The sequence below is a fragment of the Bombus fervidus genome, chromosome 2 (genome assembly GCF_041682495.2).
Source record: "Bombus fervidus isolate BK054 chromosome 2, iyBomFerv1, whole genome shotgun sequence".
NCBI classification, from domain to species: domain Eukaryota; kingdom Metazoa; phylum Arthropoda; class Insecta; order Hymenoptera; family Apidae; genus Bombus; species Bombus fervidus.
In genome coordinates, this window is record NC_091518.1 from 10,941,951 (window position 1) to 10,961,996 (window position 20,046).

General features: G+C 39.0%; 1 protein-coding gene across 4 annotated transcripts in view; it reads left to right on the forward strand.

Annotated features, from left to right (window-relative positions):
• The window catches only part of LOC139993401 (WD repeat-containing protein 47), an 80,753-nt gene that overhangs the window by 32,136 nt on the left and 28,571 nt on the right, over positions 1-20,046 (forward strand). For all 4 annotated transcript variants that reach the window (XM_072015121.1, XM_072015094.1, XM_072015103.1 and 1 more), the window contains exons 5-6: positions 3,773-3,883; positions 4,231-4,309. In XM_072015121.1, coding sequence (XP_071871222.1) covers positions 3,773-3,883; positions 4,231-4,309 — 190 coding nt within the window. The remainder of the gene's footprint in view (positions 1-3,772; positions 3,884-4,230; positions 4,310-20,046) is intronic.

Sequence of the window (20,046 nt, forward strand, 5' to 3'; positions counted from 1 at the left end):
TCTTCGTAGAAATTACTTTATTATTGTCCATGCTATTACTTCAGGATAAAGCATTCTTCTGCATGGTAACACACTTACCAACCGCGTATTATCTTTCACGCGTGACAGACACAAATCGTATCCATAATACAGTTTATTAACTTCTCTCAAAGATACAAATTACGCGAGACAAGTTAAGACAGCTACCTCGAATAACTCTGGTGACCAGAGTCGTCGAATGAATCGTGAGGCATCGAGTTTAAGCACGTCGGAAGACAGATTTAGCGTAGAAAGATAGAAATTCGCGAATGTCTCGCACGCACGTTCTCGATTCGTTCGAGCTGTCGAGCGGTCAGCGCGCGATTGTCACGGACGTTGCTTTCTCCGTGAAGATCGTCGACAGTGCCAGTCATTCGTGGATTTTCTTGGCTCGCGACACCGCGTTTTCTCAATTCCTCAGCCAACGAAGCTTTCAACCAGCGTAAGTACGGTAGTCCACCTACTTGCGCGTGTCGACCGCGAGACGCAGCGCGCAATTAGCACGCGTGACCGGCCGAGATTGGCCACAGACGTTGCTTTGTTCGAGACTTGCTCGATTAAAACGAGAGGGAATCGCGAAATGTGCGTCCATCTCGAATCGAATCGCCTCGTTAGCATCGAAGAATAGCAGGTGTTGTAAACGTTCTTACGTGGAAAAGTACATTGGGAGTAGGTTAGTACGCATTGGTTCAAGGTGAACCGATTGCAGGTGCCGTGACGGGACGATGGTGTCCCATTCTCTCGCAATGGTTTGTTTTCACTGATGCTTCGTTACGAAATTTGCATTTTGCACGGTTGGAGTTTGGTAATGTAGGATTTGCTTGAAAATTATTGCATATTCATGAGAATATTTGTTTTTCTTTTTGCAGTAATAATATCATTGTTCAAATGAGCGAATCAGAAGTCGCATTGATCAACTTCATAAATTGAAAAATAACTTAACCCTGTTTTCTAGTATTATCTTGGAATCTACTTATTTGCGATGAACAAATTTCTGAAGTAATTTGTTTCTTGAGAATTTAATATTAAAAAATTGTGTATCTGTATAATGAGAGGCTCAAGTATAGAAGAAAGGCAACAATACAAATGTTATGGGAATAATAACTCAAGAAAGTAGAATGAATAATTTATACGCGAATACGGCGACGTTTGAAAATTTATTGGAATTCGCACGTTGGTGTATGGCGGAAAGTATAGTTCTACGTTCAACCTGTTGTGAAATACAGCGCGTGTAGCGTGCAGGATACCTCGCCGCACGCTTAGAGTAAAAACGCGTGTAGTTTTACGCGAGAAATAACTGTGCTACGTCTGTTGTCCCTCCTGTTCTTGGGCCACCACATCTGCCAGATGTTTCTTCTCTCGATTCCTCCAAAAAGGGTCATCCACCCTTTACCACACTACTCTCTCGTTTTAGTGAATTCCAGTGAAAGATATTCGTCAACTTTCGAATTCGTCGAAGAACCAGTCTACATTATTGAAGCAGAAACGAAACACCAAACGCTACTGCTTCTAAAAGTCCTGACGCACCTGAAAAGCGTTAGTTACTTATTTAAAATACATCTTGTATAAGACTGTGATGTGCATTTTGTCGGCCATCGATGAACCTTATCGCTCTCAAGAAAATCTACTGCACACGCCGTCTAGCACTTCTATAAGATTTTAACTGATAAGGATATCCACAAATAAAAAATTACATTTCTGCGTGTATCGTATCACGTACTCTAGAATTCCCCTCTATATCTACTAAAAGCTGCAATATTCTGCCAATATTTCTCAAGTTCTGTCAAGAGCTCCGTAGTTAGAATGCTATAATCGAAACATCCATACAGATATCCAATTATCGAAGATTCCATAGCGAGGTAACCGCGAAATTCGCTCGATCAGAAAGCAATCAAACCGATCACAAAGGCCTAACAACTGCTGAAACGCGCCTCGTTCGAATCACGCTCTGAATATCCATGCGCAAAGAAAAACCACGAGACGATTCCTCGAATGCTCGCGGCTGCATCTTTCGATCGGTATGTTTGTTGCGGGCACAGCTGATCGCAGACCGCGTGTGCAAACGTGAACGTGGCGCAGGGCCGCGGGAATCAAAGCAGCCTCTGATAGGTCGCGATACGCTTTGTTATTACGAGCGGAGTCGGTCGACGGGCAGTCGAGTCTAATGCCGCTGGCGGGCGAAATCGTAGCCAACGCTTGGCTCCCTCGATACTTCACGTCGGACTTCCTCCGCAGCAGCATCGTTCCCCCGGTTCTGTGGCTGCGACGCGGTTATACACATAGATACGTACGGACAAACGGACAGACAGACGGTACGTTGGATCGTCGCGAACTCGACATTCCATTCGGTCCTTGATCACGCTCCCTAAATAAGGTACGAGCACTTCGAATTCCGTGGCGCGGTCGAATCGTTACGAACCGATCGTTTCTGTCTACGTGGTCTATGAGACATCCGATCGTTCGAGTTTGTCCAGGTGTGTAGTGGTGATCGCTTTGCAATTAGACTACGAGGATAAAGGGATTGGTCGTGACGAAGTTTGATTTCGTTCCTCGTGACACGAGGAAGAGTCGATCTGAGATATGAAAGTGTGAGTTTTTGATCGACGAAGTTTGCTGGATTGATGAAGAAACGATGATTTATCACAAACCGACGATACCACGATTTCGGATTGCCGAACGTATCAGCTTGGCTCCGAGCAATCGACCGATTTACACGAAACAGAACAACCACAGTAGCACGTGCAGCTTGAGGAGCGCCGGTTCCACGCCGCCATGTGTCAATCGGTACACGACAAGATATTTTTTTGCAACCTCTGATGTAGATTCTTATTTCGCGGTTCATATTTTATATCGTCAAAGAAAAAGAATATTTTTATAAATGTATCTTTGACCAACTCGTGCTTGTAGTTTCTGAAAGATTTTAGCATCTGAATGAGTAGCCTCTCTTTAGATCGTCTCACTGGTTGAGTGTCGTTCATTTAGAATGCGACGCTGAATTATGAACAGCTTCCGCTTCCAGTTCCCATCAGCCAGTCCACATAGCACGCGTGTTGATTCTCGGACCTGTCACTGTGTATGAAAACGAAACGACGAAATGCAACGTAATAAAGTCGTAGGCTTAGAAGTATTGAGAAACTCACTCGCGTTACTTTAACGCTGACGTGGAAAAGTGTTTGTAAATCTTGCAAGAAACGAACTCGTACCACAGGGACGAAACATCTATCGTTCTGTAAACATACATTTGGAATTTTTTCGGTTGTGCAAGGTATTTAAAAGATTAGGAAAAAGATTAGTATGATAATAATCTCGATACTATAATATTTTGTGTATCTTATCAATTACTTTAAATCGCATTCTTTGTCCATTGGGGACAGAGTTTGTATTCATATTCGGCTTGTGAAGGATGCGGGATGCTTTGTTTCCATAAATCACGTCTTGCCTGAATAATGACCAGTGCCTCGGATAACCTTTCTAACCCCTACCTTACACCGTTGATGATGTTCCAAAGGAAATCTTGATTGCCGATGAGCCTCTAAACGTTTACCAACACGAGAACAACGGTATCCTTCAATGTCAGATAGTCACTTTAAACGAAGTGGAAATTTCGCTTTTATCGAACGGTATAATTTATCAATTCACTGGTTACGGATGGTTTTTACGAAATTGAAGAGCATTCGCGTATAATATGCGACGATTTTATAGAAAATCACGGTCACGACAGAGCCTGATCGTATACTTTCTTTTGCGATTACAGTATAAAGCAACCTTTGGGGAGTAAAGGACCTTCACCTGTTCACACTAGTACGCCTGCTCGATCTGGTATCCAGTCACCAAAGCCTACGATTAATGGATCTGAGCCTGTAGTGTAAGTGTCGTGCTACTTTCCATTACTTAATTATCTATACGAAAGAAATTATAATCGTAAATTTGCATTTAATTGTAGTAGAATTGAAATTTCTGAAAAAGACAGTCACGTAACGTCTAAATTATAAGTATTTATATAAATTCATATTATTGTGAAGATAATTTCAAAAATGGAAATCGGATAAGAAAGGAAATCGAATAAAAAACTAAACTTTAGATATTTTATATATTTTCGCGTGCATTCTATGCATACGCAATGTCGTAACGTGGGAAGTTCAGCAATTTTCAAATACCAGATTCGAAAGGAAACGATTTGTCATGATATTTCATTGAAAATGGTCCTCGCAGGAGACAGAACTCGGCGCTGGGCAATACTTATGATGTTAGAGCACAGGAGAGTCATTACGATGTCGTCAAGCCGATGAAGGTAAGTCGATAAACTCATTTACGATTATTGCACCGAATATACAAGATTCACGAGGAATAACTCGTCGCTATTTTAAACCACGTTGATGCTTTCACGGACCACCGATACAATTAATTTACGATTGCTGCGCAAGCAGCGGCGCGAAATCCTCGTTACGACGCTCGATGTAATTTAATAACAAGCTGACGAGAACAACGTTTAACAGTTGATTTATTTTGAATCAAGTAACTTAGACGTTTATCGCTTCGAGTTGTTAATCGTTCTTTATACTTTATATACTCGCTTATCAGAATTGAATTGCAAACGCATTGCTGATAATAACGGTTGTAGGAGCTCGATGAAATTTGTTATTAATACGAAAAATTGCAAACGAGCGTATCGTGACGATTCGAACCGTTCAACGGCCTTTTTACGCCAATTTGAAATTTCGACCAGTCATTCGTAATTAGCGATAGGTTTCTTAAGAAACGATTTCATAAAATAGAAAATATATTTGTAGCCTTGCAACGGATGTTCTTGTGTACGTTTATTGCATCAAAAAATTACAATCTGATAATCAGGAAAAAGGATCGATTTAACGTCCAACTTTCTATCTGTCTCTCCTTGTTGCCGTAAGCGCCCGCATAAACCCGTGACTCGTTTATGGTTCGACTCGTAACGCACCAGAGAAACTGGCTTAACAGCAATTTCCACGAATAGTTGCAAACGTTACGTCTAAATTATCTATATCTACGTCTTTTCAAATTAAGAACAGGTAATTTCAAAATATTCCAACCATTAATAATTAAGTCTCATAAAAATGCTCCGTTTTAAGATACCATTTTATCAGCCTGTTAACGATTTATATCGATTTAAGATTAATTTAATATAATTCAATCAGCGATCAAATTACACCGGTGAAAGTGCCAGAGTTTGGAAAATTACGGTGCCGAGTATTCAAAGAAACTTCGTTCTCGGTATTCCAGGTCCAGATCAGCTCCAATTCTCGTAATCATCGATTGGTTAATCGAGGAATTGCCAATTAGACGTTTTAATCGGCGCAATTAGCCGTTCGATCGCATAACTTCCCCCTTCCCTTGTCCTCCGTCAACTATGTCAAAATTCTTTTCCGCAAAGTTCGCCAGTGACATAACCGAGTCAAATCGCTGCGCATTTCAAATATCTTCCACGATTATTTGTAACACGTTTCCGTTGTTAAAGATCCGTAGAGATAATACGTCGTTGATGTCAGTTTGTTAGTTTACATTTGAATGTTCCTTCGCGTCACCATCGACGCAAAAGCCACGAATAGAGAAGAATTGACAAAATCGTAGGGCAATTATCATGTCCATGAACCATGTGTCGAAGAGTATTCGTCGAAATAAAATGGCATGTAATCATCGTAATAATTATTCGGTGTTTGAATCTTTTCATACGCCACGTTACATCATCGTTTAGTCAGCAAGAACTCGCTTCCATGACGAATTAATCGCAAAAATCTATACCATTATTATTCGAATGTTTTGGTATTCGAATTAACCTTTACGTAATTCTAGTTAAATAATTGGAAGCACAATTTCTTTGCTGTTCCATTCTCAAATTTTCTACGTCGATTACTATTATATACATTGATCGATCGATTAATCATCTTCTATTTGAAATTGAACTCGCAATATCAATAATATTCGATTATACAACACGGAATATCCCGTAGAAGTACGAAAACATTCGATCCAGGTGATTCGTCAGGTGTCCATTCAGAACCATGCATAGATTCCGATTCGACGTCGTGTCCCCGTACGTGATCACCTCGATCGCCAACAACAGCTGCTGGCGACGTTGTCTACCTTTGGTGGTCGTAATGGGTCACGGCCTGTTTTGTCTGTTTCCAGTATCGCGGACGAACCGGTTCATCGATCCATATTAGATTTACTTTTCAGTACAGAAGTCTTACGACATCGATAAACGTGCGTGTCGCGCATACTTTGAGGAAAATAAATTACGTCGCGTGGGAGAGAAGACATGAGTGTTTATCAAAACGTATGCAACTGCTAAACTATTCTATTTCTTAATTATTCGTTGAAGAAACACAGCTATATAAAAGAATAAAAAGTACTCTTTTAAATGAAAAAATTCAAAGTATAATGAGAAAAAATCGATCAAATTCTTTAGAAACATGAATTTTCTGTGGAACGTACTTTGATTTTTAATTAATTGCAAGACAAGGTCCAAGCGCCCACACTCGAAATTCTAATGCTCATTCCTGAGCGTCACTGGATTATGTTACGCGATGACGCAGTTACAGGATGCAAATCGACATGCAGTCGCGCACTGATGCGTCTTTTCCTCGCACAATTAGAAGACGCGCCGTAACACGGATAAAAATGGCTATTCCGCGTAGGTGATCACTGTTTTCCGAGATTTTTGCCGAGCAGCAAACTTGGCGATCGCTCTCTGACAAACTCTAATTTCAATATTTATGACTATCATATGTCGCAGTAAGTAGTAAAGGGAAAATATGTGTGTGAAAGGAAGTCATATTAATCAGACGTATCACAGCTGTCAGTGATTTAATGTTTGTTCAATGTAATGTTTACAGAATTTAACAAGGTAATCATGAGGGCATAGCTCCGTGAAAAAATTCGTCGTTATTCAAGCGCAGAATGTTTTCGAGAATGGACATGTGGCCATTTTCGAGAAAAACGGAGTTTATTATGTTTGTTAATAAATCGCAACAATTGTCACATGTTCCGCTGGAAACTGGACACTTGCCAACGTATCACTTTTCCGAAACGGTACACCTTTTCCTACTTGAATTAAAAGCGTGATACACCTTCGACCGTCAAGGTGAACTGGAATCGACAGCCATGTGGGTGTGGAAGAGACGCCTAGTAACTTAATAATGGCACGTGCTCGTTAGTATTCATGATTAATGTATAACGGCAGTGTTGACAGTCATTTGGTTTAGAATTGACGAAGATTTGATGTTTCAATTTTTAAATATTTGGAAACGATACCGAAGTCATGGTATTACAGAATTAAAAATTGGTACCATGAAACTTCCTTGTTATTTTAACAATTTATGTAATTATTTTTATGGAAATTTGAAGATTTCCATAAGTATTTATCTCATAGCTGAATTAAAATTTTTTGTACGTAGAACGTAACAGACCGATGTATAATTCATGGGATGTTCGTTTATATTGATCGGTGTCTTATATCATTTGCTCTGGATGTCGAGCATACAGAGTGCATACAGAATGTGAAATAGAATCGCAGCTCCATCTCGTTACATGCATGAGAGCTTGTTTCTGCAAATATCACTACTCTATTAACGCTTTTCGTTGGTGATGCAGGGATTAATTAAGAATATCAGCGCGTCAGATCATGAATCAGTTTACCGATGTAGTAGATCCTCCGTTGGCAATTTACATAATTGGGGAACGGATTAATTATTTATAGAGTATTAGTGTCAAGTCTAATTTAATAAATACACCAAAATATGTGCAATAACAGTTATAATTAAATGATAATAACACGATGTGATAGTATCAACTGAATTTGTCATTCATTACATCTCTTCAACATTGTAAACATCGTTCACCTTTAAGCATTGGAATACTTTCGTAACTTCGCCATGGAACATATTCAAAAGAAATGTTGTGTAACTATGTACTGTATGAACGATCGGATTATCTTCTAACGTTATTAGAATAACGATGACATATACCTCTTATTATATACCTCTAACACTACCTTGATAATTTGAATTTAACGTCCGTATATCATATGTGAAAAGTTTCAAAGTTTCAAAGAGCCATTGTTAGTTTTGTAAGTCATTGTTACTTTGCTTTAAATTTCAAGCATTTTCTTCAAACATTAAAGTGTAGCGTTATATTCGACACAGTCGATTGTGACTCACAGACGTTCCTAGTAATGACCAATAAACATCTTTTTTCCCTTTCGTTTGTCTGCCGAAGGCAAAGCCTTCTTTAGCTCGAATACCAACCATGAGGCAGAAAAAAGAGAAACATCTGAATGAGTTCACCGGTGTACCAAGAATACTGGTCGATTTTAAACACTCGTAAATTCGAGTTTTGTATTAGACATCTCGAGAATTCGATGGAATCCTGTTGGAATCGGAAAACTTTCTTGAACGTTCAGTTTATGCTACGATCGAATATGTTTTGGATAAGAACCAAGAAGCTGTTAAACGCAACAAGATCGATAATCTGTTCAATGAACTTGGAATTGGACGAATTTGATACAAAGGTACTGTTCTTAATGACAAAATAAAAAATAATAGTTTCTATGCGGAGATAATATGATCGTCAGGTGATTCATGAGATTGCAAAGATGTTGCGAATAACGAAACAGTAAGACACTATTTATAAAATAGTTTATACTCATTTTGTCTCCTTTGAAGAAATAAAGGCAAATACGCAACACGTTAGAATAATAATATACAAAACTGTATTTTATAGGAAGCTCGAAGATAACAATATTTATAAATGGTACAATCTAACCAATAAAGTAATTGATTCAAATGTGTCCAAATATTTCTATGATATTTTTTAAAATAATGTTACTTTCCTTTTACTTAAATTGAATTGCATAGCATTCAAAAAATGGCTATCCATTATACAGGATACTAAATGATATAAACAATGTAATAAAACTTATAAAATATAATAAGATTATCTCACAAGCATCCTTTTGAATAAATAACAGATCCGTTAAAGTTAAACTTTCAACGATTCGAGATATCTGTTCATGTCAATAAAGAGCAGAATGGATAAACGAAAAACGAAACACGCGTCTCCAATCGGCTGAAACGTCGAGTACCAGTGGAGGAACGTAGCACAGCCAGTGTCGATGACAGCGTAAAGCTTTGAACGCGGTAGACAGGCCATGAAGAGAAGAAAGTAAAGTTCGCAATGGCAAAGTTAAGAGTTGGCCCTCGGCTCGATTACAACGACCGTCAGGGACGTGTCGGTGTTCTCCCGCAGTTTTGCGCGACAAACCCATAAGGTTTGACCTAATATGGAGACTTGGACTTTACGAATGCCACCGGTCGGGTGGGGATCCGTATGGAGAGCTCCTGTGAGGCCTTCGGGTCTCTCTCCTCACGGAGTTCCCCAGTACCTCACCGGACGTGTGTTACGCCGCACACGCGTTTCCATGTAACTACAATTACGTTTCCGTCCTGTAAATTGTCCGTGGAACGTTCAACGGGAAACATTACCGTTCTTCGCAAGGTTGTCAGTGAGTTGTGTGCCATTTTTCATGACTCGAGAAAAAGAAAATAATCTAAATTGGAATCTATACTGCTCGAAATCGATTTTTCGATCTGATTTTTCTATCAACGAGAGATACAAAATAGAAGATAAGATATCTTGGAACGTACTCGATCGTTGCTGTTAGATTGTTTATTTATCGTTTAGTCTTCAGACTCGATCTTTCGCGTAGAACACACGCGTCAAAGTCTGGCACGAACCGGGAAACAAGTGACAGGAAGGTTGTATTCGATAGAAAGCAGTAGCTATGCGGTGCATCGGCGAAGTTCAGTATACTTGCAGCGTCCGGAGGAACTAGCTGTTGCGTGGACAAGTCGAGGAAACGATTTCGGTAAAACAGATATCAGACGTGTTATTGAACCGATTGGTCCGTTGTCAACATGTCTACCACGGCGCATCAGCAAGCAGCGATACGACGTCTGGAGGCTCTCTTCAGAAACGTGAAGCTGGAACAACAGCAGTATAATCCCGAGATAGTGAAGGTAGAAATCGACACGAGCTGTTGTGACATTCACGGCAAGCATGCGAAGGAGAATTGCTGGAATCGTAGAGGATCCATTGGGGCTGCTTATCAGTTCAGGAGAGATTCGCTCGGTCGTCGTGACGGTTATCCAGGAACATCTCCGAGTAGAAGAGGTTCTCTACCACCGAAGAAGGAGCTTCATCCTTCGAGCTTTCCCAATACATTGAGGAAAAATCACCTGGGCTCGTCGATGAGCGCCATCAATCACACGAAGAAAGATCCTCACATGTCCAACTTGGCTAATTCAGCACTGAGACGCGATCCTATAGGTCGATCAATGGGCTGCTTGAAGAAAGACACTGTGTCAAGCTACAATTCTCCACTGAGACGGGATTACGTGGCAAAATCGATGACGAGTCTTCAGAGACCAATCTCGCGACGAGACACCAGCAATTTGGCCAGCCTTTTCGCGACTTCTCCGGTATCGCAGAATTCTCTGAAATCTAACTTGAGTTCTTCGAGCAGCGATCTAAAGGCGAGAAGCACATCGAACCTGAAGAGCTGCTTGGCCGGATCTAGTGGAAATTTAAGAAGCAACTTGAACGTGACGCTCAGTACTGATCTTTCGATGGGTTCCAACGGAAACTTGAAAAAAGACGGCAAATTCATAGCGCCGCTTTCTAGTCGAAGGGGCTCTTACGACAGGAGAAGACTCTCCACAGATTCTTTGGATAATACGAAGAGAAACTCGTGGGATCCGGGTCGCAGGGGCTCTTCCGGATCATCCGGAGGATGGGACGATCCGATTTGGGAGGAAGGAACCTTCGATTGCGTCGATCAGGTAAAATATTCCAACTTGTTAATACGCAACTCCAAAATGAATTGTGTTTTACGATTGCGAAGAAAAACCTGGCTTAGAAATAACTAACTGAAAGAAGGAAGCATAGAAAGTTTGTTCTGGAATTGTCTTCTCAAGCCATTGTGGCTGTCAAAATTCCGTCAGATATTAACAACGGATCAGAAAGCTGAATGACGTCGTTTCATTGTCTCTGGCGTTTTCCCGCGAGGGACAAGAGAAACCATCTCGAAGCATAGTGAAACGTGCGGGGCTTGATTGTCGTTGCACGCGCGGACAGAATTTATCGTCCCGTGTTAGAAGGTGCACTCGGCCGGTCGTGGGAATGCCATTCTCGAGTCCAAGCATTCGCAATCCGATTCCAACTTTATCGCAACGAAAATTTCTGCCGAAGGATACGCTAACGTTGTGGACAGGTTTCCCGATGAAATTTCAAACTTCGCTAAGAAACGTCGATAAAGACGGCGTAATACTTTATGAAACTTTCATCTGTCGTTAGAAAACGTCTGCTGAATTTCGCGAAAGCGTTGATTTACGACCATGCGTCAATCGTGCAACGGCTTTAATGTTTCACGACATTAAGGTGCTTTCCATGTGGCGCCGTCACATGCAAAGTGTTCGCCGCGTACTTACGTCATCGACATGCCTTCCACGGTATGGACACGCTGTTAGTCATCGACTGATTATGAAAGCGTCCACCGCATCGAGAATATCTATGCGTCTCGTTCTTGATAAAATCCGTAGCACTTAGGCTGATCAAAGATAGGCTAAAAATTATGGCAATGCTTTTGATTCGATTTTGATCTTTTACATTTGCTAGAGATCAAATAACATCGACTGTTTATGAAAGCGTGAATATTATCGAGAATGTGTATGCCTTCCAATGCATAATTCGTGACACGTAGGTTGATTAAAAATAGATGAAAGCTTCGATTTGATTTTGACACGGAGTTATTCAAACTTCAGGTATCCTGGTGTTGCTTGTATTATAATACTTTCGAAGTAATAAATTTTGCTGCTTGTATTTCCAAGGAAAGACGTCACGGTTATTTACAGCCTATGACTATTAGCAAATATTTGTATTCCTCTTTCGTATGAACAACTCTTGGATGCATTTCACCTGTTGAATACATATACACGCGCACACACATCGCCTAGATTCGCAGCTACGTAATTCCTATTCCTCCTTCGCATCGGTGCGGTGGAATCATCATTCCAGTATACGCCATTGCTTTCGTTTTCCGTAATTCTCGAGCACAAACGCTGAGAATATGTAACTCTCTTATTTAAGAAGCGAGTTCAAATCATTGTTATTCACCGCGCCTCTATCTGATACACAAGCATTCCTTGCATACGTAATACATAATACATCAAGCGTAATTACCATTCTACTACATCGTCCATTAAAAGAAACAAATCATTCAATTTCTGTACCTAACAAGTAGAATTATAGACACAGGTCGCGATAGCTCACCCGTTAGAACATTTGAAAAAATCATTCATCTCTCAATTTGTGGATCATGAAACGCGCCTCTCAGAAGCTAAAATGGTCAACCCCACTCTTTAGGAGTTTCACAATCTTATTGTTCAATTTTCTCCAACCAAAGTCCATTTGTTGGAAAAAGATAACATAGATAGTAACAGATTTGCAGATAAATTAAAAGATGCAATGCTTGTAACAGTATTTTTTTACTTTGCTTCTCAATTTTAAAGTTTTAAGTGGCTCGGACGAAACAATAATTTTCGTGATTTTCATTGAATCTTCCTGAATTGGCATTGCTCTTGATGGTGAAACGCGATGCTGTGGCGCATTTCCTGAAACAAGATTGCCGCAGGTGAGGCCTACGCGTCGTTTGGCCATGAGCTGCCCACACTCACCTGCACGGCGCTTGTACCTCGCGTTTTTTCCTCGCGTTCTTAGCTTTTTGTCTCGTTTCCACCTTGCGTTCGTCTTGTATGTAAACAGCGATCACGCGTGGCGACCCACGCCGCGGTTCCTCGATATGGCCACACCGCCAGGACGATTTAAAAGTAGCGTTCGCGTCATTAATGTCGACCCGATCCCATCCATCCACCGATCGTTTCGTATTTAATGTTCGCCATCGTTCGTCTTATTTGGCGCGTTGTGTCTACGTGACACTCGACAGTTTCGCAAAATTTGAAAAAATCGCATCATTATATGGATAACAAAAACCTAACGATTTGATTAATTACTTATTCATGGACATTTGCGTTAAGCGCTATATTTATTGAAATGTTTGTTTTTTAATGTTCGATGACAGATTAGATTTGTTGATAGATATTGGGTGTTAGTGGTGTTGAAATGGATTAATAATGAGAATTTCTTGCTTCTCGATGTTTAATCTGGTAGAATGGATTTGTTGATAGGTCGTTTTTTGAATGATTATTAATAGTCATTCGGATAGAATTTTACGTTCACTAATTATTTTGTTTTACTTATTTTTAGTAGGCTGATATTAATGGGTGTAATTTTATGTTCCCCGTTTCCTGGGTTTTTTATGCTCGATGGTCTGGCAAGATGGATTTATTAATAGATGCTGGATACTAAAGTTTTAAGTTCTTCGTTGATTCGTTAGAGCGTTTATTAGTGCATAGTCGTTTGAGTGGAATTTTATGCCCATTGTTTGTTTTCCAATGTTTACAATTACTGGTCTGGCAGAATAAATTTGCTAGTGGTGTTTTACTTTAGAATTCCCATTTGTATATTGATGCTAATAAGGAAATGCAAATATCGTATCGCCTATTATAACATAAGATTTCATAAGAAGATAAGATGTCAGATAAATAGCCATATAGATTGAAACGTAGTTTTATAACTCATTGCATGTTTGAAACAAAAATCGAAGCAGACATGTTGAATTAATAGCACACGCAGTTTTTAACGTAATATTTGTTTTCTATTTGAAGGAACTTCTTTTATGTAATCCGAGCGTGATTCGCGATCGAAAAGAAAGTTTTTTTTACGTAACTCGTAGCGTGTGCATCAAAAATTGAAAGGATACTTGGAGAGTCGGTAAGGGGAACTGGAAGATGTTAGTATCGAGAAAGTAGCGACCGATCGAATGTAAATTTTGCTTTAATTAGCACCGAATTCGGTTGTTCGTATCCAATTAGAAGTACCATCGAACCGTGATAACGGAACAAATTACTCGACTCCAAGATGCTTCCTAACACCTTAATGACACGAGATCTGTTAGCAAGACGATGGTTTTTGTTCGTTTACGGGATAAAAATCTGCGCGAGCACGGACAACGTGAAGCGTCCTTTCCGCGTTTTGCGTGTGAACAGCATCCTGCGAAAGAGAAAATATTAAATTTATATTAAAACCTTTAGACAATTATTTTAACTTATATACGATATTTAATTGCGTTAGAATAATTGTATAATAACACCCTAACAATTTTCTTCTTAAATAATACCGTTATTATCCCTCAATTTCTATCATGTTTCGTTAAGATCAGTGGCTGTTAATTACGTCAAAACCAAAAAATAACATCCTTCCTGTTAACTCCCATATTCTCCTCCTCCATAATTAAAATCTCGTTAAATATTCCACGCAGGTGAATTTTATTTAAACTTCGCACACCGTTCAAACCGAGCTAAACCGAAGGAAAGGAGAAATTAACGTGCCGCTGGTTCCTTTCAGTCTCGGTCGTCGACCCGATACCGGGAACATCGGTAGCACCGATTTCCAAAGGCTCTCGAAAATACGCGTAATGGGGATGAATCGACAAGTTGCACGCGTCATTTTCCGGCATTATACCGGACGGTCCGCGTAATAGGTCTAATTCCTGAAATCGCGGCGCTGGCAATTTCCGTCTGGAATGGCACGTGACGTTGCCCGGTCGCCACGACTTACTTCCTCGATACGATGCACGTGCATCGGCCGCGATGCGCTTTCAACTGCACGCGTGTCGCGTTCTTGCGCCGCGAGTACACGCATTTCGCGTTCGTGCCGTATTGCACGGAACCGCTTTGTCTCACGGTACGACGTCCGAGATGATTGGCCGAAACAGACCGGTACCGTTAACAAAAATTGACGTCTTATTGACGTACGAACGCACACAACTGCGTCCGCTCGTGAAATGATTTGTCTCGCGGTGCACTAGTTGGTGTACGTTGATGGATTGACTAAGGATAGGAATATTTTCTGCATTTGTAGTAGAATTGGTTTTATTATCGAAGAATATAAATTTTATTCTATCAAGTTGCTTTATTGCTTCATTCCATTGAATTTTTATTTACTACTGAATGCTAGTGAAATTTGATTTAGCTTTATAACGTAACAAAGCATTGAATGTATTTTAATTGTGATGTGTATGTAGTATCTATTTCACAAAACTTAAGCTAAAATGTCGATTATGGGTTTTGCTATCATCGCAGATAACATTAGATTCATTTGCATATAATTCCAAATTTGAATGCATATAATTTCTGCTCTGTTATTAGACACCTAAATCTGGCAAATTTGATAGAATTGGGAAACTGAATCACAGTGGATGTTAAGATTTCTAGGACCTTTTGAAAGCTTAGGGCAACTAAGGACTTTGATCACTTTAAAAGTTCATTGTAAGTCTAGAAAACCTTGAAACACCTGAAACCTATAAGATTCTCGATACTCGCAGAACTGATACTGCTGAGGCTTGTGCAACCTGCTGAGATCTTAGAGATCCCGAGGAGGCTTTGTATTTAACGACACAAAAGGAATCATTAATACCTTGAAGATGTGCTTTGATAGTCTACTGCTTTTGACAGCGTCTTTGTAGAATCTAGAATTACTAGTATCGAATTGCAATTGCTTTGGACTAGTTTCTGTTTACGAAGAACTTGAAATCATCCATGTGTCAATGATACAGTGTGTCTATAACTGTCAATATCGTACTCATACGATTCGAAATCATCCGCGTTACGTTTAAACAAATCAAATATTATTTCCCTTGAGATATATTCATCGTCTTTGAGAACACATTATGATTCTTTACTAACGTAAATACACCTAAAGTTCTTTATATCGTGTCCCTTTGTATCGTGACAAGAATATTCTTCGTTGCATCGCATAAAAGTTTTAAGCAAGACTATTACGTTTTCTGCCACGGTTATTACATTTTGATAATGAGGTAGCTGCATGCCAGGGGACAAAAAATCGCGAGATTTTCAACGAAATGATTAAATTGAAATGTACCGAGCGTAAATACACCGAATACGGTCAAGTTCGAAGTGGCACCGTGCAAAGAAATCGGTGATTCACGCGGCAAATCTAGAAACCAGGGCTAGCGAACCTTGACATTTCTCCGGTAAGAATTTTCCTCTACTTTTATCATTAGTAAGCTAATTAAACTTGCCGACTTATTGCGGATTACGGAATCCTCAACATTGAAAGAAATTTTTTAGGTCAACTGAGATTCCAGCTGTAATTTTCAAGTATAATTTTGCATACTGGTCTTCGATTATATCCTTTCTAACGTTATACATCTCCATGCAATACGTATCCGTGAAATATACTACATAATTATCACGGTCAGTGTGTTGAATTTTTATAAGTTCGCTAAAAGTAACATGCAAAATGTACGATACTAGACGTAGTTGTTTAGAATTCTAAATATCGTGTTATAAATTATACGAGAAGCTCGTTAGCGGAAAATAAATAAGCACGCTATAGAAGCAAATATTGATGAAACGATGTCAGTTAGTATAATCAAAGCGTCATACAGACGCGATAGAGTCATTACGCCAAGAGGAACATGTCTATCAATTACCAAGTATGTATATCGATATATTTAAGATACGGAGTTTTTCAAAGCACAAATTAAGAGAAATGAATTCGACTAGTGACACCGTCATGCTTTGTCAATTAGGTGAAAGTCTCGTGTTTGAAGTTCTACGGTGTTTATACTTAGGTGAAATCGCACCTTCCCCTTGGATGGTTCTTTGATCGCTTCTTCCATTTTCATCTGCTACAGTTCGATTTATTGTTTAAGGTAATTTTTCTTATTTAAATTCTTATTATTGGTGATAACTTCCACCGTGGCAATTGTCGATTAAATCAAACAGAATCTCTAGTCAACTGCAAAGATGGACGGTCGTGGAATTTGTGTATTTAATGAACGCAAAAATGAAGTTCACCGTTGCAATGTTTTTAACGATGGTAGAGAATGATAAGAAATATTACGCCATAATTGGACTTTTAAGTTTTCCATTTCTGATCTTTTAGGTACCCACGGTCTAATTATAAATATTTTGTATATTTTGAAATGTTATTTTGTATTCAGCACATTATTCGTCCATAAATTTTCTACAAATGTATAAACATTCGCATAGTGGTTACAATGCATCGTAAAACATCAAAAAGAAAAGATGTGAAACATTAAGTCGAAAGGATGTTGTTTAATTAGACACGTAAAAGTTATGATTATTTCTCACATTTCAGGGAAACTGAGAAACGAGTTCGTAAGACTTGCACTGATAATTATGGTGAATCTTTTTAAGGTGTAAAATACATTTGTATAGAAATTGATTTAATGAAATGGTGTAGCACTTGGTTTAAAATCGTGCGAAGCGTGTAATTAGAAATACATATGAAGATTATAAACGTTTTCTAAAGTTATTAACAATTATTTATGCGCTTGTTGTATAAAGTCACCACGTGAAATTTGTACAGAATAAATTGCACTGAAAATCTTAACCCACCAACATATCATAATATTAAACCATGTTTCTTCATCATAATGAAAACGCATCTATTTTAAGGGTCATGTAATTACGTATCGGATAAGAAGTACATTTTAGTTGTGATCACGTTTCCAAAGATTTCTTATCTCATTACATATTTCATTTCGTTACATACCAGTTAGTGGATTTCCATTTATAATAAATCGCGTGGGCATTGCTCCGCAACGTGTTTATGAAGATAGTTGGCAACAGCCATTGATTTCATTGCGGTTTTTCAGTGTTTACCGTTTCATCTTCCAACTCGTCATTTCGTTTATAACGAGATATTTTTATGTTGATAAATAATTTATCTTTATTGAACAGATAAGTTTCTTTATATTCTCACAGCATAAATTACAGGATTTTCTCTAATTGTAAATGTAATATGTTCACGATATATCAATGTTTATTATGATAATCCTGTATCTTGTGTTGGTTCAAAAGACTTTCTTCACCTAGGTGAATAAAATATAAATCTCTATTCGTTACTTCATCACATTACAATGATCAGTTCATAAATTACTTTAATGTACATAAATCCATATCTTTGATCGATTTCGTTCGAATGTAAGTCTGTATAATATAGATATAGAAGATAGAAAATTTCTAGTTCCTTATTATAAAATTCGATCATATTCGACAGTTTAAGTTGATTAATTGGATAGACAAGCTGCAGTAATTATTGAATAACAGTCGAGTAGGAAGTTCTATAATCGATACCCATTAGTCGATAGGAAGTGTAATTAGTAATTAGTATTATCTCCCTCTGTGAGGATTATTTGACAAATGTGGAAAATATTCGCGAAGGTAATCAAATAATTATATATGTAGAAAATTAAAAGATCCTCTGGTTTCCAGGTTTCTACCTAAAAATAAATCCTGTCTCAGAATTGATGAACAGAATTTATTATACTTATTTCTTACTAGTTTATTTTTTAAGTGCATAGCTCTTAATAATATTACATTCTAATAAAATAAAATTAGATTAATGTCTAAAATATAAAATCAAACTTTTGATGCTTTTTAAGGTCGGTATTTCAGTTTGTCGATCACAGAGTCCTGCATGATTTACATATCTTCTTATTTAATCAGGCATCAATGAATACTGTTTTACCGACTACAAGTAAAATCGCTTAAAACTCAGTCTGTATTACCTGCTAAGCAGCAGTGCCGCGACTTTCGATTTCACCAGGAATCGTTTTGCGCCTTTTGTGACTGACAAATTCCCGTTCGAACACCGGTCGTTCTAATTATTATACAACGAAAGTAAACGTTCTAATACGCGTGAGAAGTAGAAAAAAAATATTATTTAAGACTTGGATTGTGAAAGAAATCTAGGGCAGGATCGTTGCACCAACGGATACAAGTCCGACCAGGCGGATCTAATGGTCATCAACTTTCTTGTAAATTCTTTGTGATTTTCACGATCATACTCTTTTCTCCCAATCATCCTGCTAGCGTTTCGTATTTCTTAACAACCGTCAGCTTGTAAATATGTCACAGATCAGCGCGCATTCATGTTGCGATTCTCGAGGCTCGTGTATAATCGAGTTGTATCGTTCCAAATATTCTGCCTCGTATCCTATATCACTTCATGGAACGACAACAACGCGATATTTCACTGCTGATCTTTATTAAACCCATGTTAAAATGCGCCGAATGATCCAGAACATTCGTTTAGAATACCAGCATTCTGATCGATCGATCGACTTTCTATTGATCGCATAGGAAAAAAACGAACCACTTTAACACGCACGCAATTTTCTGAATAATATTCCCAGAAACGCCACGAACTTTCGTGCGTTCGATACGCAATATCTCAAACTTGTTACATACAAAACGAGTCCCGTTGCACGTAGCATAACAGCGGTGAAAACACGAAATTGAAAACACGCAAGTTCACCGGAAACGCCTGAAACGAGGTTCAAAACCCTTAATAAAACAGTGACTCATTAATCAACGGGCATGAAATTTACTGTATGGGTTCGTACGATCAAAGAATTACGCAACCGGCGTATTTCATTCATCGATAAACGATCGCCTCGGGCTCCGGCCGAAAATTTCCAAAACCAGATAATTACGATGCAAGACCGTGCGAAGACTCGATTCGTCTCGTTTCCACACGAGTTTCAGCATCGCTTTCGCGCGCAGTTTTTCGGCGATGGCGAGTCATGGTCCACGTACCACGACCGGACGGAAAAACAATTATGGTAGCGCCGTACGTGAACTAAAACACACCGAGATCTCGTGGCACTTGGCTGTTATCGCGTACACGCGCGTATCGGGTTTGTTATTAAGATTTTTCGCGCTGCCACACGGTGATCCGGTAATACCTGATTTTTGCCAAGTAGCGAACGACAGGAAAAGAAAAATCGAAAAGAAACGGTACGAGCTTGTTGCGTAATTCTCGTCA